Source organism: Megalobrama amblycephala, linkage group LG14 (assembly GCF_018812025.1).
Source record: "Megalobrama amblycephala isolate DHTTF-2021 linkage group LG14, ASM1881202v1, whole genome shotgun sequence".
NCBI classification, from domain to species: domain Eukaryota; kingdom Metazoa; phylum Chordata; class Actinopteri; order Cypriniformes; family Xenocyprididae; genus Megalobrama; species Megalobrama amblycephala.
Genome location: NC_063057.1, coordinates 6657769 through 6682338, shown reverse-complemented (window position 1 = coordinate 6682338; position 24570 = coordinate 6657769). Strand labels below are relative to the sequence as shown.

Here is a 24570-nt window from a genome sequence, read left to right as displayed (position 1 = left end):
CAAATCAAAGTATGTACTGCAGGTCTCCTTGACCCTGATTTCAAAGCAAAATATTCCAAACCCTTCCAAAAGAAAAATGGAGGAGTAAACATAATTATAGGTAAAAAAAAAAAAAAAAAAAAAAGTGTTGGTGTCTGCATGCCGATCTGACCTTCATCTGTTGATTTCACAAATAATCAAGAGTGATTTTCTGTTTTTCTTTTGTTGTTTGATTCATATTAACAGCAGTAGGTACTGTATTTTACATTGCTGTCACTGTAATGCTTTTCAGCTTTAATTCTCTCACAACATACATTGCACATCACCTCTGAAATGGTCTGAAAATGGTTTATTTGAAGATTCAGTCTCTTTAAACCCCTCATTTCCGTGAAACCCACTATCTGATTGATCAGATGGCCCAGTCTGTTGTGAAACGAAACGCTAACCCTATAGTAAGTACATGTTGTTAATTAATCTTACTCAGTACTTAAATGTATAATTACTCTGGTACAATGACATCTTAAAATAAAGAGTAACCTTTATATTTTTTTTAGCTTTATTTCAATGAACAAAAACAATGAATAGTTCTGATTAACAACACTGTTTAGCTGAAGAAAGTAACAGCAGCTGGTCTCCACAAGCCTCATCTTGACCGCTAGGCTATATATATGATAAACATGAGGCCTACTTTCTGTAAAAATCACATGTCAATTGGGAAATAGCCTATATTTATATTGCTCTAAAAACAAGTTTTCCTGATCTTATTAGTATGAATCTTATCACAAACGTTATTTAGGCTACACTATTGCTCATTATTATCTGTAACTAAAACTAATCTATAAATAAACCACCTATATATATAACTGACTGGAACGTTCCCCCAGTTTGTACCATATATAAAAGTCACGTACAGGGCTTCCCCCACTTTAACTGCATCACGTCATAAGCCTGTTAGGTCTAAGCATCCTGGGAACCATAGCTTAGTGACATAACGTCCCACCAGTGCATGGTATGCACAAAGCTCACGCCTTATGCCAGAGTAACACCCGCTGGAATGGAAACACAGGTCTATTAGCACCCCATTTTCCCTCAACACCCTTAAATCCAGTTGTACGAATTTTAACTGAGGTCTCAACAATCCTGAGTCAAACTACAGGCCATTTGCACCTATGTGATGTAATGACATGGACAGGCATGGATTAGAGAGGCATGTCACTGCCCTCCCCCTCCTCTCGCCACTTTACACAAGCTAAAGTGGCGTGATGTTGCACATTTACAGGGGAACAGCAAGCATTCTTTATGAGTGTTAAATTGACTAGATGTTTTTCTCTGGGCAGATTAAGTCACAGTGCATTGAAAGCATCACGCCAGCACCTTCAGGATAAATGAGTGGCATAAGAGTGTCTGTGCTAAAAGAACTTCTAGGACGTCACCAACCCCACTTCAGATCATCTAAACCCACTATGGTTCATCATCTCTCGCTGTCCACAGAAAAGGTCCGGAGTTATACTGCTGAAAACACAGCTGATATTCAGCAGACATAGCGCACTTAGAATTAGGGATGGGTATCGAGAACCGGTTCCAAATTTCCAAGAACCGGTGATTCGATAAGAAACGCGCATTTTGATTCTGCTTATCGGTTCCTGTGTGCGCATCTTAATGTGATTTTAAACCATTCAAGTGCAAGAAGAAGCGCACACAGTTTTCACATCCAAAACGAGCACACAGAAAGTCGCCTCTCATACTGGTGCACGATACTGAACTGTTCCTTGTCTTTTTGCACTCAAACTGACAAATACACACAAATAAGTAAAAAAAAACAAAACAAAAAACTCATAAATACAGTCAGTTATGGCATAAGTTAATGTAATTCACTGTATTTGTAATGTAGCCTATATATCATTCATAAAGTGCAGTGTTATTTTACATTTGATTAGTTTGTGTACTTGAATACATGAAAATCTTAAAACTCTGTTCATTTCAATCATATCTTTATTCAGTTGTATTTATTTGTGCAATTTCTAATTTTTTATTTGTTCTTTTTTAATTACTGAGTGTTTAGTTGTCTTTAATAATACTTGAACTTTATATTAGTTAACCTAATTGGATTCGAAATTAGGAATCGATAAGCAGAATTGGAATCCCAATCCCACACCCCAATTTTTCCATTACTATGTCATGTTATGGCTCGTTCAGCATCAAATCCCTGGCTAATAATTTCTTTATCAAATCCTTTTATCCTTGAACTTTTTCAGCTAAGATAAGATAATGAAGATATTATTTTATAGATAAGAGATTCATTAAGAGAGAACAGTCTGCTTTAAGTCCTTCCAAGGAAGGGTCAAGGCAGATAAGAGTCAAATCTAAGAGATGTGGAGTGAACCGGCAAATTCCCCTAATAACATAATCTATCTCTGGTCACACAAAGCTTACGATAGAGGGAGGCGTCACAGTCTCGGCAGGGTGTTATTCCCATTGACACTTAATAAAAGACTGACATTTCTGAAGTTATATCACACTTTTTAAAAAAAATGCAATTACAGAGAAGAAAAAGTAGCCTTTGAAGCAAGATTACGTCTGTAACCTTCACATTATATTTGACAAAGCTTTGGAACAGGGAACAGAAATTGCATTTCTTTTATTTCGGAAAGTCAAATGGCAGGGCTTCCAATGACACATCGTCAATGAAGACACACGGACAAAGAAACCTAATCATAACAGAAAAATCAAACATCAACCACTTAAATGGCCTTGCACCATTCTTAAGTTCAACAAATGCCACAAAACTTATTTGCATACACTCACACAATACCTTTATGAAAGTGAAAAGCAAAACTAGACATTTATATTTACATGCCGAACATTGACAGAGGAAACACTGGAAAGAAAACTGTCAATGCAACAAACGAAAGAAAGCGTTAAACAACAGCAAAATCAATTCATAGCTGCTCAACCTACAAACACAAGATAAATCCAAGTTTCTCAGATGATCATAGCACAAATGGGACTACAGCACACTTCAGTAAAGAAATCTGGGTAACACTTCGTAATAACTCATAATAACAAACATCATTACATTAAGTATTGCTTTAATAATGTACAATCAAACAATAACATGAAAGCTCTACATCAGCTACTTATCTAAAGCATTACGTAATGTTTGCGAATGAATAATTTTTAAAGTTATTACAAAAGTGTTTCATACACAATTGTATGTTTGGGAACGGAATGTTTTGCCCCGGATAAAACGCATGCAGCGCCACGACACGCGCACTGCGGGTCTCTTTCAATCATTAGAAACAATCACTCACGCGCTCAAAATCAACGTGATCAGATCAAAAACCCAGTGAGGGCACTCGGTAGATCTGTCACCGATTATCCTCTGACAGCTGGGAGGTAAAAGGACGTGAATTTACAGCTGTTACGGTGCTAGTAAAGGTCTGATAGGCCAGAATAATCGCCGCACAATGACACACAACAGCGGATGAATGGTACGAAACGAGCTTGATCACAGTTCACGTTACCTTTTTCATTCGCGGTGCCTCGGCCACGGTGCCGTCGCAGTTGACAAACGCCTCCCCGCCGTTCTGCTGCGGGTCCGGCCGCTTCATCGCGGACGCCTGCGGCATCTTCACGGGGTTCGGAGCGGCGGTCACCGGGCTCGGCTCCCCCGCCGCGGCCGCTGCTGCTGCTGGTGACGAAGTAGAGTAATTTTCACTCTTCTTCTCTTCTGCCTTGGGTGTCAGCGGAGATATGGCGGGGAGAGAGTCTTTACCGGCCACGTCTTTTAATTCGACCTCGGCCATTTTCGCTGCTACAGCCTGGACTGACATAGCTGCGAACCGCACGGTGCTTTTTTTCCAATACAGAGAGAAGCGACACACGAACGGATACTCACGGTGGGATGACGCTCGGCGCAAAGCACCATGGGACATGCAGTTCACGTTACCATAGCGTTCATGTTACGCATCATGTTACGCGTAGTAGTAATAACAACGAATTTTTCCAGTATTAAAACTTAGCAGCAGACGTTTTTTTTTTAAAACTACATTGTATTATATATACTTTTAAGACTTATTAAACCCCTTTACTATACAAAATATATTTTATTATAATATTGTTGTATTATTATTATTATACTACACGATTTTTACCAAATTCTGAAAATTAAGTTTTCAAACTCTGACAAACATTACTTTGCACTTACACAAGTACTGTAGCAGTATAGTGGTACATCATATGGTAATACCATGGCATGGTAATTCAAATAGCATGGTTGTAAGTCCAAAACTGACCACTGTTGGAAGACTTCTTATATTCTCTCACACCTTATGCATTAACATTATAAAGCAATTTCACATTGGCATTCTATGAAATTCCAGTTGTATAACTGGTGAAGCTGCAAAAACAGCAAAAAAAGCACATACTTGTGTTCCTATCATTTATAATCATCCTTAGGAGTGCAGCACTACCCTCCAGTGGCTAACCCTGGGAATAGAGGTTCAAGGCTTTGGAGTGAAAATGGTTGGGCTTTTATTAAATTGAAAACCAAAGACAATAGTGGAAGCTCAATTTCAATTTCAAGTTTCACTTCAGACACAATACAAAATACAAACAATCACTTCTTGTTGATTATGTAATTTGGCACTGAAGATCAGGATCTTCTGTACTTTTGTCAAGGTAATAATGAGGAGAAATAAGAAAAGCCCTTCATTGAGAGCATATAAATGAACATTCTTACACCAAACTGTTTTTAAAAGTAAATTTGGCTTATGCTCGTTCATGGTTGCATGCCATTGCAAGTGTAACAGGTGTTCATTCGTACAGAAAAATGAAAAGGTGAAGAAAAACCAGTAACGGCTTTTTAAAAATCATCTAACTCCTGCACTGTCCACTCACCCTGACTAACCTGAAAGAATTTACATTCACGTATAACTATATTGTTTTCTTACGTGATGAAAGAAATACAAAAAATATTTATACAAAATCCAGTGGAACAAGGTCTTATTTTGACTGTATCAAGCTATAAATATTTCAGTGTTGAAGTTTAAAAGATTTGTCAGCTAAAATGACTTACTGTGCTGTATTTGCATTAAGGTTGCAAGTAATGTGAGAGTGCAATGCATCTCAAGAACATCCATCACAAGAATGTAAAGGTAAAAATAAGTCTTTATCGCATCTCAAGGCTTGTGCAGTGTTTTCCTCTTAGCAGCAAACATGACCATCTCAATCCCCAAAGATCCAGAGTACATTCACTCCCGAAAGACCGAGATTCACTCTCCTGTTAAAAAAAAATAAAAAATAAAAATTGTAGAAAAGGTTTCATCCATTTCATACTTCAACGTAAACAACATACTTTCAAAATTCAACAAGATCATCCAAAGTAAAAACAGCTATTTTAGCAATAACATTCCTTAAATCCAAGCAGACCACAGATAACATGATAGATCTAAACTCACCCCAGCATACCAGACTCCTTGGTTTTGATAATGTAGAGGAACATGAGGATGGTATGGAACAAGTTATTTCTGCCCTGTGAGAGTGGGGGAAAACAAGCATTAGTCACAAGAACAGAAGAGTAAATTCACTGCAGTTATGGTTGGAGAGTATCTACTCACCTTGGGCAAGCTGTAGACGTGTCCCTGGTAGACGAGCTGATAATGAGGAGGGTTTGTGCTACTTTGATGGATGCAGAACAGGTTCTCATTGGACATGTCTGTAATAAAAATTCACACAGAAAATGTCAGTAGATTTAAGAGGAACTAATATGCTTTTTTACAAAGTCTTGATTTTGTTTTTAGGGTCTACTAGAGTAGGTTTTCATACTTAAACGTTCAAAAAACAACTTATTTTTCACATATTTTACATTGTTCCAGCTCCTCTCTTCCCAGTCTGTCAGTAACGCTCTGGGATGCGTTTCCCAAAGCGAACTATGGTCATAAGTTCCATCATTACCAATAGAGTTCAATGGGACTTACAACCATAGTTGACTAACGATGATTTTGGGAAATGCACCTGTTTAGTTCCTGTCTCTATGAAGCCCCTCCTTCTGAAAAGTGCAATGTGTTCTGATTGGTTGGCTGGACCAGTGTGTTGTGATTGGTCAAGCGCTTCGAGCATGTTTGGGAAATGTCCCGGCCCTTACCATAACCGCAACTTTCAATGCACTAACGCACTTTACCATGCATATCCCTTTGGTGGGAATTATTTAAATGAGGAATACTGTGACATGTTCATTCTTGGAAGAAAACTCAGGAATACAATTGGAAGCGTTTCAGGGAGTTCAGAAACCGATATAAAGAATAACTCCCGCCGGAGTGACTTTGTATTTTGTCACTTTGCAGACCTTTTTCATGCTCAAATAGCAACATTACACACTACCACATGCTGTGTAAAACACAACGCAACACATTGCCTGATCATACCTGGTTTATCTGGTGTCTGTATAAAATGCTGGGACGTAAAGGTTTTTCCGTCAGGATACTTAGGATGTGGAGGGAGCCGTGAGTCCAGGTATGTGCATATCACATGCATCAGGATCTGATGAGCACAGAAGTGGAGTCATAGTGTTTGTCTAAGTCTAGAGTGACATTACAAATACTACTGGCCTCCTCTAATCTGTAATACAATTATCAAATTCAGCAAATGTTTGGAAGAACACACAGCAGAGTCTGTCGGAAGGTCAGTGTCCCATTTCCGGTTTTTCAGATCTCCTCCTCCGTTCCAGCGGAAAGAGCTCATGCAGCCACTGTGGGCTAGTTCTGCAAGACAAGAGCAGTGATAGAAATAAACACACAGGAGCATCGTCTCTGTTCATGATATAGGACTATGGTAAGTCAAAATAATACCAATTGATAATATCAGTGAATTGTGTAATCTGCTCACCCTTGATTCTCTCCACAAGATACTCCTGGTTTGGCGTAACGTCCAGATACTGTACGATGGCATTGAGGGTGGGAATTGCAGAGGCTTTGACCACGGCAGCTTGTTTGAGACTACTGATACTGGCCTCTTCATGAAACAAGGAGAACAGAAGTGAGACATAATGGAGTAAGCTCAAATTGTTACAATTCAATATCTTTGGAAGAAAAGATGATTCACCTCCGATCTGTAGCTCAGGGCAGCCTATCCTCCTGAGCTGACCGTTGACGGAGTCCATCTCTCTGACCAGATGAACTAGAATGGTGTCATTTATCCACTGGAATAATAAGTAGAAAGAGAAAAAGATTAATGATGGATATATGAAAATTTTGGACAATTTATGATGGATGGATAGATTATTTAGGATGGACGAATGGATGGAAATTTTGTACAATTTAGGATGGATGGATGGACAGACAGACAGACAGACATTTTGTACAATTTAGGATGGATGGACAGATGCAAATTTTGGACAGCTTAGGATGGATGCAAATTTTGGACGGATTGATTTAATTATTGGGAAATTTAGGATAGATGGAAACTTTGGACAATTTAAAATGGATAGATAGATAATTTAGGATGGACGGATGGATGGAAATTTTGGACAATTTAGGATGGATGGATGGACGGACAGACATTTTGTACAATTTAGGATGGTTGGACAAATGCAAATTTTGGACAGTTTAGGATGGATGCAAATTTTGGACGGATTGATTTAATTTTTGGGAAATTTAAGATAGATGGAAATTTTGGACAATTTAGGATGGATGGATGGAAATTTTGGACAATTTAGGATGAATGGACATTTTGGATGGATGCAAGTTTTGGACAATTTAGAAGGAATGGAAATTTTGGACAATTTATAATGGATGGGTGAATGGAAATTTTGGGCAATTTAGGATGATGGAAATTTTGGGCAATTAATTATGGATGGCAATGTTGGACAATTTATGATGGACGGATTGATGGATATTTTGGACAATTTAAAATGGACAGATGGATTAATTATAGACAGATGGATGGAAATATTGGACAGTTTAGGATTGATGGAAATTTTGGGCAATTTATGATGGACAGATTGATGGAAAGTTTGGATGGAAGGAAATTTTGGACACACATTTGGATGGATGGACTCACATTTCTCAGTTTAGCAGTCCAGCTGTCAATACTATCCGTCACCACACGACTTGTTGTGATTCTTGCCCAGACCTGTAATAAATCTCCTTACTTTAAAACACTAACGAAATTGTTTTGAAATGAATACAAACAAGAGCATTAAACAAAGATGTTTTGAAATGTTGCTATTCCTTTCATCCTCACTTCTTCAGCAGCTTGTTTGGACCCCAGCTCCGTGTCATCTTTATGGGCAGATGGAGCCTGTGAACGACAGGCAGGCTGGTACTGAAACTTCCTCAGGCTCTGTGCGTAATCCCCCACCGAACGACTGTAGTTCCAGAACGACGGACTGTGTCTTGGGGATGTTGACTCTGGACTTCCTAAATAGGAAAATATTACGATGCTGAAGTCTTAGCAAAGCCACAGTTTGATTCAACACTTTTATGTCCATACAGAACTCTTACCCAATTGACTGCGGTGGCTTTTCTCCTCCTCAGTGCGCAAAAACTTCTCCAAAGTCTTCAGATCATCGATGCAGTCCTCCTTGCCTCCGGGTGAATTAAAGACAGATGGGGATGTGCGGTAACGAGCACGGAGGCTGCTGCCATCTGCTGGCCCAAGGTTGCTTGGGTACGGAGAAGAACTTGGACTATAGTTCAACACCTGCAGACATAAAAAGCAAAAAGGGAAACGCAGTGGGTGCGTGAACAGAATAAAATATTGAAAACACAATTTTAAAGAAGTATTTCAGAATACTCAACCTTGCCAAATGTCATGGGGGGTGAAAAGGGTCCTCCTGCTGAAGAAGGGCTGCCCAGAGGTGGACTGAACCCAGAGACACAGCTGGGGGAAAACTTGGGGCTGGTGCTCGACGGTCGTGCAGGACTAAAACTGAGTACGTTCTGTCCCTGCAGGGGCGATGACTGGACTGAGACAGGAGCTTCTTTTTTCTCTAGTTTCTGAGGTGGAGAGGCTTGAATCCCTATTAAAATCATTTCATTATACATTTTCTTACTTGAATGCTACTGTTAAATAGACCTACAGTACTTGTAAAACTCAAAGCACTGTTTTTGTTATTTGCATCTTTGATTTATTGTATTCATCCTATTATTTGTAATTTCCATGTGCTTTCATAATCTGTAATCAAAATAACTTCCCCTCCCTCTTACAGCCCCATCTCTTCTTATGATGATGTGTTTACTGGTGCAAGGGCGGGGCAACCTGTCACTCACATGAGATTGACCAATAGCAAACCACAACAATCTAACCATCCAATCAATTCCTCATAGACATAATCAAGTCCCGTCCTACATTTATTCTTCGAGAAGCCGTTTCACTCAGATATGCATCACAATAGGGAAGAAAAGAGTTTTGCAACTTCTGTTTAATCAATTCATTATAAATGGATGCTAGATTTAAAGGGTTTGTTCACCCAAAAATGAAATTTCTGTCATTAATTACTCACCCTTATGACATTCCAAACCCATAAGACCTTCGTTCATCTTCAGAACACAAATTAAGATTGTATACTTTTGTGCGCAAAACAAAAGAAAAATAATTACTTTATTCAACAATGTTTCCTGTTCCCCGGTTATGCAGTTGACAGTGCTGTGTTTCCGTGTTTCCGTCCGAACGCTGGCTCATTATTGGCTGGCTCCTGCGTCAGCATCACACACATGCCTCGCACTGCTCACGTGAACAGGCGTCGGCCAATATTGAGCCACTGTTCGGACAGAGAACCTGGAAGTGCTGCAACGAAAATAGCGTAGCGTAAATTTCATTTTTGGGTGAACTAACCCTTTAACTGTCTGTTGTGTTTACATTGATATGAGAAGTAAGCATGTTTTACCATTTTTTTTTTTTTACAGATGCCAAAAAACTCACCTGAGCCCCGGAGCCCAAGAAGTCGATGCTGCTCTGGACTGACGGCGATCGTGGTTGGGGCCATAGTATACTTGAAATACTTCCAAAAGTCAAAAAGGGCATTGAGACTGAACAGGGAAGCCAGGGCAAGTTCTGTCCAAGAAAAAAACAGGTAGATGAAAATCAACATACTAGATGATGGTCCGTCACATGAGGATGATCATATTTGGATGTCTAAACGATTGAAAACTCTTGTATTCGATCATTGACACCCTTTGAGATCTTAATATGAAGAGTTCAGATGCAAAAGCCTCTAAGTGCCATCTGAAATTTTCTTCTAAAATTTGCATTTTTATGAAGCTTGTATGTTTAGGTTCAGTAATTTCACTTTAATGTCAATTAATAGGTCATTTTCATTGCCATTAAAGTGAATTAACTGAACAAACATGCGAGCTTGATAAAAATGCTCATTTTAGAAGAAAAGTTCAGATGGCACTTAGAGGCTTTTGCATCTGAACTCTTCATATATACCTACCGATATACCAGATGGGCCAGTAGGTTATGTTGTAGTATCTGCTAAGAAGCTTTCCAGACCTAAAAGACAAAGTGACTTGGTTACCAGTGGTTCTGAAGACACTTACATCAGATTACAGACTATAATTATGAACATGTATGAACTCACATCTCAGTATAGATCATCCCAGCTAGAGACATATTCAGCACGGCCCATGCCAGGACAACCTGCCGTGCCTGTTCCTCCCTCCTCAGCTTTATGGTCTTGTCGATGAGGGAGGTCATGCCTTCCTTTGATGGGGTCATAACTGCACTAGATCCTCCACTACACCATAAGCTCTTGTAATAAAACAGAAAGTAGAAACACACACTATACCCAAAGGCACATAATGGATATTAACACATCTGAACAACTCAAATAAGGTTGAAGTTTAAGGAAAATAAAACTATACAATTGTGAATGTGACACCTTATTAGTATCATAATTCATGTTTAAAAACTGTAATGTTCAGTCACACTATGAGCCTTTCAGGCAATGTGCGCTTGTAAAGTACTTCCCTAGCAAACTCTAAAAACAAAAACGAACAAAACACGAAAGAAGATATAGGTTTCAGAAATAAACTGCATCTAAACTCTACCAAAATGTGTTTAAAATGTGTTTGATACATACTTCCTCTGCATCAGTCCTGCATTAACGCGGTAAAGCGGAGAGTGAACGCAGCAGCAAATAAATGACATTTGAATTACGTTTCAAAATAAAAGTCTCTCAGTGTACGTCAACTGAGAAAATTAACTTCAGGCTGTTGCAGCTACAGGTTTGTAACTTGCAGGATTTTAAATGAGCAGTAAATAAACCAGATATGCTCAGAATGGTTTGAATATATTATTTTAATGCCTTACCCCGACATTTGTTACATGAAGATTTTCTTAAATTTCGTGTTAATTGATATGATGAATGAAAAACATTTTATTTTTTTATTTGTCAGAAAGGAGCCAACTGATTTTATTTATATAAATTATTTTTAAAAAATCATATATTGTTCTAAATAATAAAATTGTATTTATTTTGATTATAATATCACATTAAAAGCGAATCTGCCCGATTTAAAGGGATAGTTCACCCAAAAATGAAAATTACCCCATGATTAACTCACCCTCAAGCCATCCTTTCAGACAAACACAATTAGAGTTATATCAAAGGGTTAGTTCACCCAAAAATTAAAATAATGTCATTTATTACTCACCCTCATGCCGTTCCACACCCGTAAGACCTTCGTTCATCTTCAGAGCGCAAATTAAGATATTTTTGTTGAAATCCGATGGCTCAGTGAGGCCTGCATAGCCAGCAATGACATTTCCTCTCTCAAGATCCATTAATGTACTAAAAACATATTTAAATCAGTTCATGTGAGTACAGTGGTTCAATATTAATATTATAAAGCGAGGAGAATATTTTAGGAAATGTCATTGCTGGCAATGCAGGCCTCGCAGAGCCATCGGATTTCAAGAAAAATATCTTAATTTGTGCTCTGAAGATGAATGAAGGTCTTACGGGTGTGGAACGGCATGAGGGTGAGTAATAAATGACAGAATTTTCATTTTTGGGCGAACTAACCCTTTAAAATATACCCTGGCTCTTCCAAGCTTGATAATGGTAATAAAGGGTGAAACCCAAGCCCAAAAAAGTGCATCCATCAGTCACAAAAGTAATCCATACGGCTCCAGGAGGTTAATAAAGGCCTTCTGAAGTGAAGCAATGGGTTTTTGTAAGTAAAATATACATATTTAAAACTTCATTATCTATAATAACTAACTTCTGGCAGACGACCGCATGCATCAATTTACAGCAAAAGAGTAACTTCTGACTGTTTTGTAATTATAGTGACTTCTAAATTGGTGAACTATCCCTTTAATGCAACAAACTCCCTGCAAATCCTCTTTTAAGCACCAGAGGTCAGGAAGACACTGTGTAACCCATTATGTCCATATGAAAATGTGTTTAACTTGCAATCTTGCTTCATACCACAGCTGTGATAAAGATGGAGACCATTAGGCTTTACCTGCTGGAGTCAATGAGAGCTGCCATCTCTCATTTTATCATTTGTGTGTTTTTCTTAGTGTAAAAAGCATTTTCAATAATCTAAAGAATTTTTTTCCATTCTAAAGAACCTTTTGTGCAAAGGCAGGGTTCTATAGATGTTAAAGGTTCTTCATGGAACCGTAATGCCAATAAAGAACCTTTATTTTTAAGAGCGTAGGACTGATCCATTAATCAAATGTTCAGGTAATGTTTTGAACTGTGAAATCAATGATTTTCTGGAGTTTGTTCAGGTCAGCGCAGGTAAGTGAATCTATTCTCAGAGTTGGAGCTGGCACTGGTTCTCATCTGCAGTCTGTTATAGCACAGTTAGGAGTGTGTGTTTGTATGTGTGTGTGTGTGTGTGTGTGTGCAATGACATCATATACGTCTGAGTTCTTGCCTCCGTAATTGGCCCGTTTCCTCAACGGCGTGGAACACACAAGTGGAGCCAGACACATGCTCACAGGGATTTTCCAGAAAGACGAGGGGCCCAGTTTTAGGGACGCTGAGGAGCTAGGGCTGAAAATGACTGTAAATGTCACAAATGAATGAAGGGCCTGAACCCAAAACGCAATCTGATCCAGTGCGCCCCTGGGCAGAGCCGTTTGATCTGCTTCACATTCCACCTCCAAGAGCCAAGACAACAGCCGTTACAATATCTCTGTGTTATGACATTATCAGAACTATCTTCACATGTATGTCGTTAAGAGCTGCTTGGTTTTGTTTGCTTTTGTGTGTGTTTTGAAGATCTGGCTGGGGCTTCATGATCATCCAATTGATCAGCAGCCAAATGCTAATTTCACAATCAGAAGCCAAGGCTTTTAAAATGGGCCTTTTTGAGTTAACATACACCCTTAAGTTATTTGGCATGAAAATCTGGAGCCTTTCGAGGGACGTCTTTTTTCAGACTAATGATTTGCATGATGGATCACTGAAGTCTAAACTATGTTTCAATGATCATTTGTCTTTTTAGAGCTGTCACCAGTTATTTTAGTTTTATTCATATTTTGAATGACCTTTTTTTTTTGTTAAAAAAAAGGTTTTTGTTTTTTTGTTTTGTTAATTTTACTTTAATTTTTAGTAATTTGTCATTTTATTATTATTATTATTATTTAAATATTGCTATTTAGGTTTCATTTATTTTTATTAGTTTTATTTTTAATTTATTTCCAGTTAAAGGCACAAAGATTTTTGGATTAAAATATCCAAAAACCACTAGAACAGTGTCATATATTTTGTTGACTTGTGTACTTTATCCAAAATGTTTCCAAGAATGTTTAAATCCATATAAATAAGCAATTTTAACCAGGACACGGAGCGTCAATGACATCATACACGCGTTACCCTCGAATAACGGTTTTATTTTGTAGAAACCATGGAAACACAAAAGATGCTTTAATATATTACGTTTTATTAGACAAGGGAACAACTATTTGATTACATTAATAGACAGAAAACTAATCATTGTTATATAGCTCAGCACGTTTAGTCTTATTGTTTGAATCTCGTTTTGTTTTTTGTTTTTATCATGCCTCAGAGACAACACTATTTTGTCAAATGGCTAACATAGCATAATCAGATGCAGCTTTATTTTTAGTAACAGTAATAGTAAAGTAGTGAAGACAACTTCTCCCATGATTCCTAGCTCAATCTCACCGTCATCAAGCTACGCCTTTGTTTTGAATAGGCGACCTCTAGCAGCGAAAAATTACCTATTGTGCCTTTAATCACTTTAGTGCTTCAACTTATTTCAGTTTAGTGCCAAGGCAACATTTCTAGGTCACACTTTATTTCAATGGTCCACTTTAGACATTCTTCTAACTATAAGTAACTTTGCAACTATATGTCAACTAACTCTCATTAGAGTATTATTAGACTGTTTGGGTTCGGGTTAGTAGAATAAGTTGACATGTTGCAAAGTAACATAGAGAATGTCTGTTGGGGAGCTTCAGAATGAACTGTTAGCAGATATTAAGCAGACAGTCTACTAATACTCTAATGACTGCTAGTTGACATTTAGTTGCAAAGTTAGTAGTTAGTATGCCTTAAGTGGACCATCGAATATAATGTGGTAATTTAAGTTTTAATATTTGTATTTTATTTCAGCTTTATTTAATGAACAGAAATGTTTTAGTTTTAGTTAACTATAATAACCATGTCTGTCTGTCACTGCATAATTGAAAGGCATCTGTGTGCTTTTTCCTCAAGATTAGTCTTGCATGCCAACACTGTGATGAACCCAGTCAACGCAGCTCTAACTATTGCTTCCACGACTTGTGCCAAAAGAGCTGTATGTAACACAAGGCTGCTAATGTTTCACGTTGATTTGACTGCAGCACTGTACTGAATGAATGCGCAATCGCAGCACACCACATTGCCTCACTGTATAGCAACATTTGCCTGTGTCTCTATCTGCATCTGTGGGTTTGTTTAGCAGATGGACACTGGATTGGCCAGTGATATCATTCAGCTTACCATGGGAAAGAGCAGAATAAGCTTTGCAAATTTGCTCCTAAATACTAAAAACGCTTGCTCTTTGCTGCTAACTTGCCCTTTAACCATATCCCAGAATTCCATCCTGGCTGTAAAACTGATGATGCGGTGAACACGATTCCATTGTGGAATATGCAGTCAAATTTAGATTCTAATCTAAATGAACATACCATTAACCCTTATCGTATACAAAAAGTTGTCTGACTGACAAATTCTGAATGAGACTGAATATGCTGATGAGTCTGAAATGCATGCATACTGTGTTGTTTACCCAAATATCTGTGGCAGGATTGTCAGCTAAATGATGAACATGTGTTTATACATTAAACTTGTTCTTGACCTGATTCACACAGTTCTTTTTTTTAAATATCCTGAATCATCACCTTTCACACTTAATTGATATAACGAGGCATGTTGAACTTGCCAACCTATACGTGCCAGACCTGCATGTTAATAAGTGTTGGGAGTAACGCACTACAAATAACGTGCAATATGTAATCAGATTACTTTTTTGATGTAACGAGTAAAGTAACACATTACTTTACAAATTTTCTCTGTGTGTGTTCATTACTCCTAATGTGTGCACTAACTTGGATGAGTTAAATGCAGAGGACAAATTCCGAGTATACCCGAGTGTTACCGTATTTTGCCTTCACATGTCACTTTTTCACTAGAGAATGTTGTGATTGCAAGCAGATTGAGTTAAGGACCTATCAGCCTGCGCCATCTAGAGTTTCATGACAGAACTTTGTATTAGTTACTTTTTTAGGGAGTAACACAGTATTGTAACACATACCTTTTAACAGTAACTTTCCCTAACACTGCTGTTAATCCATTTAAAGGTGCAATGTGTAAATTTTAGCGGCATCTAGTGGTGAGGTTGCGAACTGCAACTAACAGCGCACACCCCTCACACCCCTCCCTTTTGGAGAAGCTAAGGTGGCCGTCTGGCAGACACAAAACAAAGATGTCGTCGTCTGAGACAGCACAGAGTAGCCTGTGTGAAGCAATGAGGTTTGTTCTTACTTCTAACAAAGAACTGTCTCTGCTTCTAATAAACCAGACAACTACTACTACTACTAGTTTGTGCGTATTCAATGTATTGACGATGCAAGCTGCATCTAAAAACACGAACGATTTAGAAGAACACAACATAGTGATGAAACGAGCTCTGTAGAGTGTATGTCCGTTTAGGGCTGCGTTCCACTCCAGTTTTAGACGCGCACTCGCGAACTTCCCTAAGCACTTCCCCTCGGGAATCCCTGCCAGCATTTTGAAGTGCGTTCCACTTCATGAAGTGGACGAGGGAAGTTTATATGGACAGATGCTCGCTCCCTTGATTCTGACCATATGTAAAATTCAGGCTGCTCCATAACCCACAATGCAACACGATTGTGACGTCACCGCATATTGCGTTTAATTTACCTCACCACAAACAACTCTATGATCTATTAATTATTTTTTTTAATATTTAAAACACAATATATACATATAGAATGGTACATTAAGCAATTTTGTAAGGGAAAAAATTAAATAATAAATCAACTACATAGCGGATTCCAAGTAATTAAGAGCTTACGACGTTCCAATTCAGCCCATTGCAAAGGTTCTGCCAGTAGTGGGCACTCATGAAACGTCAGCAATGTCCTACAGCCGAGTCAACAAGACTGAAGGAACTTAGCGAGGGAAGGGCATAAATAAAATGAACTGGAACGCAGCCCAAAGCTGCTGTAGAAATATGCCGGTGCAAAATGATGACTTGACATGGAGGGGGGACCTGCAGTGTACAGTATATAAATGGCTCATTCTAAGGTAATAAAAACATAACGGTTCATTATGTAAGGTCTTTTCGAACCACTGAAAACGTAGATATGTATATTATATTGCATTTCTGTCAATAGATCATCCCAAATTTTACACATTGCACCTTTAACAGTGAATGCAAAATAAACGTCCCCACCCCGGAACCAAATTTTGCAATTTTACTGGGCTAGTTTAGCAATTGTCCTGGTTTTGTTACGAAGACCTGGCAACCCAGGTTTGGCATCAATTTAAGATGACGCATTAATGTTTATCTGAAATCTGATAAAATGGTGTTAATTGATTGTTAAAATAAAGTGAACAGTAAATTATTCTTTTTTTGAGTGCATTGTGATATTGAATTCCAAGCGATGAATATACATGTTTAGGATGCAATTATATGTTTCCTGATATGGAACTTGTGTCCGGAACCGGCGAGAGAATTTGATCCCAGGAGAGGACACCACAGTCCTGGGAAGAGTCATCTCATGATCAGGGAAATCTCTCTTATTTGCTATTCTTCCCTCTCTTTCTCTTATATACAGTATGATTAGGTCAGTGCAGGCCAGTTTTCACAGACATTCAAGTATTAACAATGGAAGAACATCTCTGCTGCTCCTCACAGAATCGGTCGCTGCTGGGAAGGGTCAAGAACCTCTTCTGACTTGACCCTGCGGACAAGGTCAAAAGAGATTTTCCAAGGGGCATCAGTTATTATTAGACTATCTGCGAAGATAAACTCAAGAGATATATGTGGGAATAGATTATTTGAGTCTTAGGAAGCAGTCATTCTCATCAGCTCTCCATTTATGCTGATTTTCTTAAGCATTCAGAGAGTGATGCTGTAATATGATTATGTTGTGGAGGAATAACACATGCAGAATAATTCATTTTAGCTCTATGCCAAGAACACTGCAGTATTTTTCACTGAATCATGGGAAAATCAGATCTGCCCATGCTGGTATGGGAATTCTATTATTGGAGTGTGGGATGGGCACTGTGGAACCCACATCGAACATAACATTATTTTTCTGGTTTTATGGGTTATTGAAGTGAGACTTTTGGATGTTTGTACTGGTTATGGCACACACTCAGAGACCTTGTTCCATGCAGGGCTATTATATAACTAAAAGGTAGGATTTCTTATTTTCATTTATATAAGAAGAACTTCTTCTTCTGAGACCAATTTTAGTCAGTATCTCCTCCTTGAGCTTTAAAGCTACTACCACCAAACTCAGGACAGACCTAAAGAACTGGTCTGACTCAAGTTGTTAACAACATGCTATCAACATGCTAATTCATGCTAGCAACATGTTAAAACATACTAGCAGCATGCTATAGTGTATCGACCGATATTTAAGTCGGTACTGAAATTTTAAAAAGGTTCGCCGATAGACGCCTGCTTTCAAACGCTCCCGTGTGTATCCGCTCAACAGTGCTCAAAGCATCACATTTTTAAAATTTCAGTACTGACTTGGTACGAGCAGTGTAATAAAACATGCTACAAACATGCTAGCAAAATACAAAATAATGCTCGACACATGCATGATAAAACTTGTTAGCAACATGATAAAATATGCCAAGAAGCTATACAACTTTCAGAAAAGGCATTGACAAGCCAACATAAAAGTTTGTCCCAACAAACTTTACTTTTAACTTTATGTATATAAAAAATAAAAACTAATTCAAAATATTAATAAAAAACTACAATAACTCAATGAAACTAAAATAACTCACGTATGCATACTAGTGCATACATGTCCATTTTTTAATCTTCACCAGGGAAAAACATGAATCCTCCAGGATTTACATAATTAAGATCAATCCCCTGTGAAGAACACAGGCTGAGGATATGGTCATCAACTTCTCATCTTGATCTTGTTCTTGTAATGCCATTTCCTGCTGATAACACTGGAATGTTTAAATAGAATGAGAGATTATGGAATCTTTGACAAACTCCAATACAAAGATATGAACTAGAATGTGGGCAGGTAGTAGAAATAAACAGGTAAAGGTAATTGCGAGTGTTCTCAATCCATAAGAAAGAAAAATCTCTCAGTTTATCTTTCATTTCATAAGAAAAAGACCCCAATAACCACACAGAATTTTGGAGAAACAACTGGCATGAAGGTAAGAAGTATGAAGAAGAGATGACTTAAGAGAGTAGCTAAGCTTGCATATTCAGTTGTAAATGCAAGCAATTGTAAGCAGTTTAATACAGGCTAAATGTGTTATTCTTAAGCATGGAAATGTAATCAGAGACCTTCCTCTTCTCTAAGGATCAAAGAAATGTCTTGTAATCATGCTTTGGAAAAATGGACATATAATTAGAGGAAAAGAAGATGTAGGATATGGACACACTTTATATAATTTGTTAATGTGGAATGTTAAATAATGATAGGCTAACTGTGGACAAATCTCTTATGTAAGATTAAAATATATATAAACAATAACAGATACTGTACTGATAACTGTAATTGTAACTGAAGTAAATATCTGATGTTAAATTATTAGTAGCCTATTATCATACTTTTTTACTTGTATCATTTTTTATATATTGCCACTGTATTTTTCAAATAATTAAACACTGTTGTCAAAGTTGACATTGTGAAGACACTTACATATTTCATTATCATTTTACCAAAATCAAGCTCAAATGGAGTTACAAGGTCTTTTGGCCAGTGAATTTTGGAGATTGTCGGATGTGTTTTGTCTGTCATTAGAACAGCCGCATCGGCAGTGAGCGCGTCACATTATGTTTTCATCAACTTACAGGTTATAATGTTTATTTTAGCTATGAGACGCTAAGTTTTTTCTGTAATTTTGGCCCAAATTCCATGTTATAAATGATAAATACACAGAGGCTATTTACTGGCTATGATGACACTTAAGCTCTTCTCCGCTCCATAAAAACACTAGCCTTCATATATTTATATATATATATATATATATATATATATATATAGAGAGAGAGAGAGAGAGAGAGAGAGAGAGAGAGAGAGAGAGAGTGTGTTTCGTAAGTAAAGAAAATGCTGTACTTATTCAAACAAACAGTTCTTTATTGCATTGCAAACAAGCAGAGACGGTCCAAACTCCATGCAGCTCTTCATTCACAATAGAGGTGGGGTGGAGTTGTGATGTTTGACTGACAGTTTGACGATCCAATGGAGTTATGAGGTTCAGCCACAAGCTCTTTTTAATACTTTTTTATTGGTTAAATATTTGCAAAACCTTCAGACAGACATAAAATGTAACCAATAGTAATGGTTTATGGAAAAATAAGACCAGTTATGGAGACGCAAGTCATTTTAATATTTCAACTTTATTAAATATGTTTAAGTCGGGAATGTTGAAATGAATACAAATAATAAAAAATGAGGCTTTTTGCAGCAATGCCATTTTTGGTTTCCCAGAGAACCTTTCAGTGAACAGTTCTTAAAAGAACCATTTTTTTCTTATAGTCTGAAAAACATTTAAAGAACCTTTTTCCACTACTGTATAAAGAACCTTTTCTGAAATGGAAAGGTTCTATGAATGTTAAATGCTCTTCATGGAACCACCAATGCCAATAAAGAACCTTTATTTTTAAGAGAGTATTCAGCCAGTGTCAATGTGAAGATGTTCAAAAGTAACACTGTCTCCTTCCTTATTTGGATGAAACAGAACATAAGTTTTGCTCTGCTATGCCTTCATGTAAAATGCTCTCTTGAATCTGGGAGTGGTGACAGGCCTCTTGGTTTGTGGCTGCTGTCAGCAAAGTCCAAGGATTCTGCAGTAGAATTCAATAAAGCAATAAGCCAATCAGGAGAATTAGAAGCTAAAGCTCTATCTGGCTCACAGAGGGCCCTTTATGTGGAGGAAGGCTGGAGGACCTCCTTACCATCACACACAGTGCTGGACTGAGAAACATACCCTCTGTATCAACCTCTGCTGTTTCGCATTGACTAGCTTGATGTCAGTGACTAATCAGAGGTCTGCTTTGATCTGAGCGCTGTTTAGAAAACATCTGGTGATTTTTGTCTTGGTGTTTGAATGTCAGTCTCTTGCTGGTCATTTCCTTTTGTCCTTCAGTCAAGTGCTGTTTATTGTGAGACTAAATTCCAAAGTGGTGTTTATAACCAATCAGCTTCCTCGCTACAATGGGACCACACCCACAAAGAAGTCTGTGACTAATCAAATCTTTCCAGCTGTACTGTATCCTTCATGTTCCAGACACGAGTGGGGCCTCTGCTTAGAAAGTGAACTTTACATGAGTGCAAAAAAAAAAAAAAAAAAAAAGACAGACTGTAGTTTAGGTTGTTTTAAATTGGTTTGGTCTGGGTGGAGACTGAATGCTTAAGTTGTTATTATGTTGTCTAAAAGGCATTAAGTATTAAAAGTACGTTCAAAAAATGTCCACACACACACACACACACACACACACACACACAAACACACAAGTGCTATCTAATTCACATTGTAGTATTTCCTCATAACACGTGTGAGTTTCTACTGATCTTCCTCTGTTTGGAGCTGTGATTGAGGATGTGATCTCACTCTTTAGAAATCCAGCCTATGTGACTCTTTGCTTATGACTGAAGCCAGGCTTCCCTTTATATTGTATACTGGACACCCCACCCTGTTGCTCTCTCTCTCTCTCTCTCTCTCTCTTATCTCAAGCAGGAGAAACCAATAGAGGCGTGTAATGTCCATCCATACTCCAGATGGCTTACCGTCAATTGTTTTCATTGTTTACCCAAAATAAATGATTTCATTCATATCACATTTAGATCAAGCGTCCATAAAATGTATTTATATTATGGTCATATTTTTGTTTTGCAATGTAAAAAAATTATAGGATTATTTTAGAAACCATAAACTAAAAAATGTTCCAAAAATGTTTTGCCAACATTCCCATTAAATGTTATTTTTTGAATGTTTTTAAACTGTTTTAAAAATGTTTTGCCAAATGTTACATTTTATCATTCTGCAAAAAATATGAGATTGTTACCTTTGAATTTTCTTTGAACATTCTGGAATGAATAGTAACATTTTAAAAAAAAACATGACACGAACGTCTAACAAAAACATTAACGGAAAAAAAAAACATGAACGATAAATAACATTTTTGTGATAATGTTTTGAGAACATTAACTTTGAATGATCATTCTATTACAGAAGAATGCTTGTTCATAACTTTGAGAGAACCTTGCCAGAACATTAGCTAAAGTTCTGAGAACGTTCCCTGCATATAATATGATATTCAGCATGATTATGTTGATTTTTGTCTCCAAACAAAAACCATGCAAAGCACAATCTCAGAGCAACACATCAGTTGTGTTTAGATCCTCACTGAATCAGTTTTTTTGAATGAAGCGGATTGAGTGAATAATTCAATGACTCACTCATAAAGACAGTCGCCTGTATAACCTGATTGAATCAGTGTGGCTGGATGCAGTATTGGTCATGCAGTATTGGTCATAAACCCCGCCCTCTCCATGTATTCCAGTGTGACGTGAGTGAAACTAAACAATTCAATTATTTTTTTCCAAAGACAATTTCTGTCATATTATCCAGTTTTTATCACACTGGTGTTAGTTCAAGTGTACGATAAGTTTGGTTTTAGTTAGCTATTTGATGCTATAAAAACGGGGGTGAGATGTCATGACTGACAGCTGAGGTTGACAGCTTCTCTGAATGAAGTAGTCACTGAGGCACCAACTGACTTTTTTTGGATATTTGCAAGGTGACTGGAGCTTTAACTTTAATTTCTACATTTCCACAACTGTTTATTTTACACCGAAATAATGAGTTGTTCCGAGTTTGGGCGGGACCTTGATATCACAACTCCACTTCGTGCTCACTACTGCGCAGGCTCGGGTTTCAAGTTCACTATGCGCAGACTCGAGACTCAAGATGTCAGTGCCACATAAACACACTGGCGACTTCAGTTACTACAATGGAAGAGAGTGAAGGTGCATTGTCCATATATTTTACAGTCTATGGTTTGAACGAATCAGGTTAAGTGAATTATTCAATGACTCACTAATAAAGACAGTTGCCTGTTTTGATCCTGATTGAATCAGTGTGTTTGAACAAACTGGGTTAAGTGAATGATTCAATGACTCACTCATAAATAGGGGTGGGAATCGGAGGGTACCTCACGATACGATACGATCACGATAAATGGCTCACGATAACGATAATATCGCGAGTCAGCGATTCTGCGATAATCGATATATCGCTAGACAATCCTATAATGATACATCGCGATATTGGTCTTAATATGAAAACAAAATGCACGTGAAAAGGTTAAGTGCAGGTTAACGGATAAATCCGATCTTATATGTACATTTAATAGAGTTCACGTCACCGAAAGCAAGAAATATGAGGTGCATTTTATTGACCATCAGTTAATTTCAAAATCAAAGACTGCAATAGGAGAGAGCGGCAACAGCACTGGTATAAGGTCTCATTACTTTTAATGAAGATAATTGTGTGTTATGCGTCTGCGACTTACTTTCACTTTCACATGCGGCAGTTTGCGCGTCAGCTTGCTGAAGAGATCTGCGGCGATGTGTGATGCAGTAGCGTTGTCATATCTGACTCTCACATGTTTCAGTTTTAGTATTTTTGGGAGAAGTAAAATTTACATATGTAGTTTCAACAACCAGATGCCTTTAGACTGAGCATAGACAGTTTTGACTGGAATGCGTCCCAGACCATCTCCTGAAGTGGTTTGAGCGATCGGATTTAAATCCGTCTCAAATGCGTATTTAGGCATTTAGACCTGGTCTTTTCACGATCGGATAGCTATCCGATCAGAGAAAATGCATGAAGTCACCAGGTCCAAACAGACCCTTTGACGTTCTTCAAGCGCTTAGATATACACGGGAGCGTTCGAAAGCAGGCGTCTATCAGAGGATCCCTAATATATGCTTTCAAATGCTCCCGTGTATATCTAAGCGCTCGGTGAAGAACGTCAAAGATGTCTACGACTGTCACATCAATGGTATAAAAGTGCGTCAAGACTTTGAACTTAAACGTGGCTGGGGCATCTATTTTACTCACACTGCTGTCCGCCATCCTGTTAATAACCTCTTTTTCTTAGGTTAGTTAACTTAAGTTCACGTTTCCCTCATTCATGTGTCGAGCGCCGCCTTGAAGTAGGACGCTTTGAGCAAAGAAATCTATATATAGCGCTTTATTTTTTTTTAAATTAAAATATCGATATTTGGCGCAGCGATACGATTCTCGTATCGCACAGAGAAGGATGACGATATATCGCCATATCGATATTCTGTCCCACCCCTACTCATAAAGACAGTCGCCTGTCTCAAACCTGATTGAATCAGTGTATTTGAACGAATCAGGTTAAGTGAATAATTCAATGACTCACACATAAAGTCACTTGTTGCCACCTACTGGCAATAAGATGCACCTTGCTGAAAGGGTCAGTGTAAAGTAAAATAAAATAAAACAATAAAATAAAATAATAAAAATCACTTACTGTTGTCTGTATGCTTTCTTTGCACAGGATGTTTTTGTTATTCTAGAATAAAGAAAGAAATGCATTTAATCCCACATGCTTTGCACAGCTACATGTCATGTCATGTTTGAGATATTCTTGTAGGAAGCCTGGTCTACACATGAATGAAGGGTGAGTTTCAAGTAAAAGACTAATAGCTTAACCACATACACAATCAGTCAGTGTTGTGTAATGCATTACTAAGTAATTAATTACGGGATTAAGTAAGGGATTACTTTGCATTTTTCTGTATAGACTAGAACAAGTCTATATAAAACAATTGTGGATTTAACATCAA

At 37.7% G+C, this 24570-nt stretch overlaps 2 protein-coding genes across 2 annotated transcripts in view; both read right to left on the bottom strand.

The window, feature by feature from the left end:
- The window catches only part of ahcyl2b (adenosylhomocysteinase like 2b), a 40459-nt gene extending 36530 nt beyond the window's left edge, over nucleotides 1–3929 (bottom strand). The window contains exon 1 of the mRNA XM_048154761.1: nucleotides 3504–3929. Coding sequence (XP_048010718.1) covers nucleotides 3504–3914 — 411 coding nt within the window. The 5' untranslated portion in view covers nucleotides 3915–3929. The remainder of the gene's footprint in view (nucleotides 1–3503) is intronic.
- A 559-nt stretch (nucleotides 3930–4488) lies between these two features.
- On the bottom strand, nucleotides 4489–11197 carry tmem209 (transmembrane protein 209). The gene is made up of 15 exons (XM_048154776.1): nucleotides 11063–11197; nucleotides 10562–10731; nucleotides 10415–10473; nucleotides 9901–10032; nucleotides 8778–8998; nucleotides 8481–8679; nucleotides 8221–8396; nucleotides 8038–8109; nucleotides 7081–7177; nucleotides 6865–6990; nucleotides 6643–6740; nucleotides 6405–6519; nucleotides 5598–5695; nucleotides 5439–5512; nucleotides 4489–5260 (listed from the first exon to the last, which is right to left on the bottom strand). The coding sequence occupies exons 2-15, from the start codon at nucleotides 10696–10698 to the stop codon at nucleotides 5206–5208; spliced, it is 1659 nt and encodes a 552-aa protein (XP_048010733.1). The 5' UTR covers nucleotides 10699–10731; nucleotides 11063–11197; the 3' UTR covers nucleotides 4489–5205.
- Nucleotides 11198–24570: the final 13373 nt, after the last annotated feature.

Bases quoted from the DNA above. Each gene is read 5' to 3' on its own strand.
- tmem209 (XM_048154776.1), bottom strand. From the start codon at position 10,698: ATGACCCCATCAAAGGAAGGCATGACCTCCCTCATCGACAAGACCATA. The intron at 6,741-6,864 runs GTGAGCAGATTA...CTTGTCTTGCAG, and splicing joins TCTTGTGGAGAGAATCAAGG to AACTAGCCCACAGTGGCTGC. The intron at 6,520-6,642 runs GTGTGTTCTTCC...TGTGCTCATCAG, and splicing joins ACCTTCCGACAGACTCTGCT to ATCCTGATGCATGTGATATG.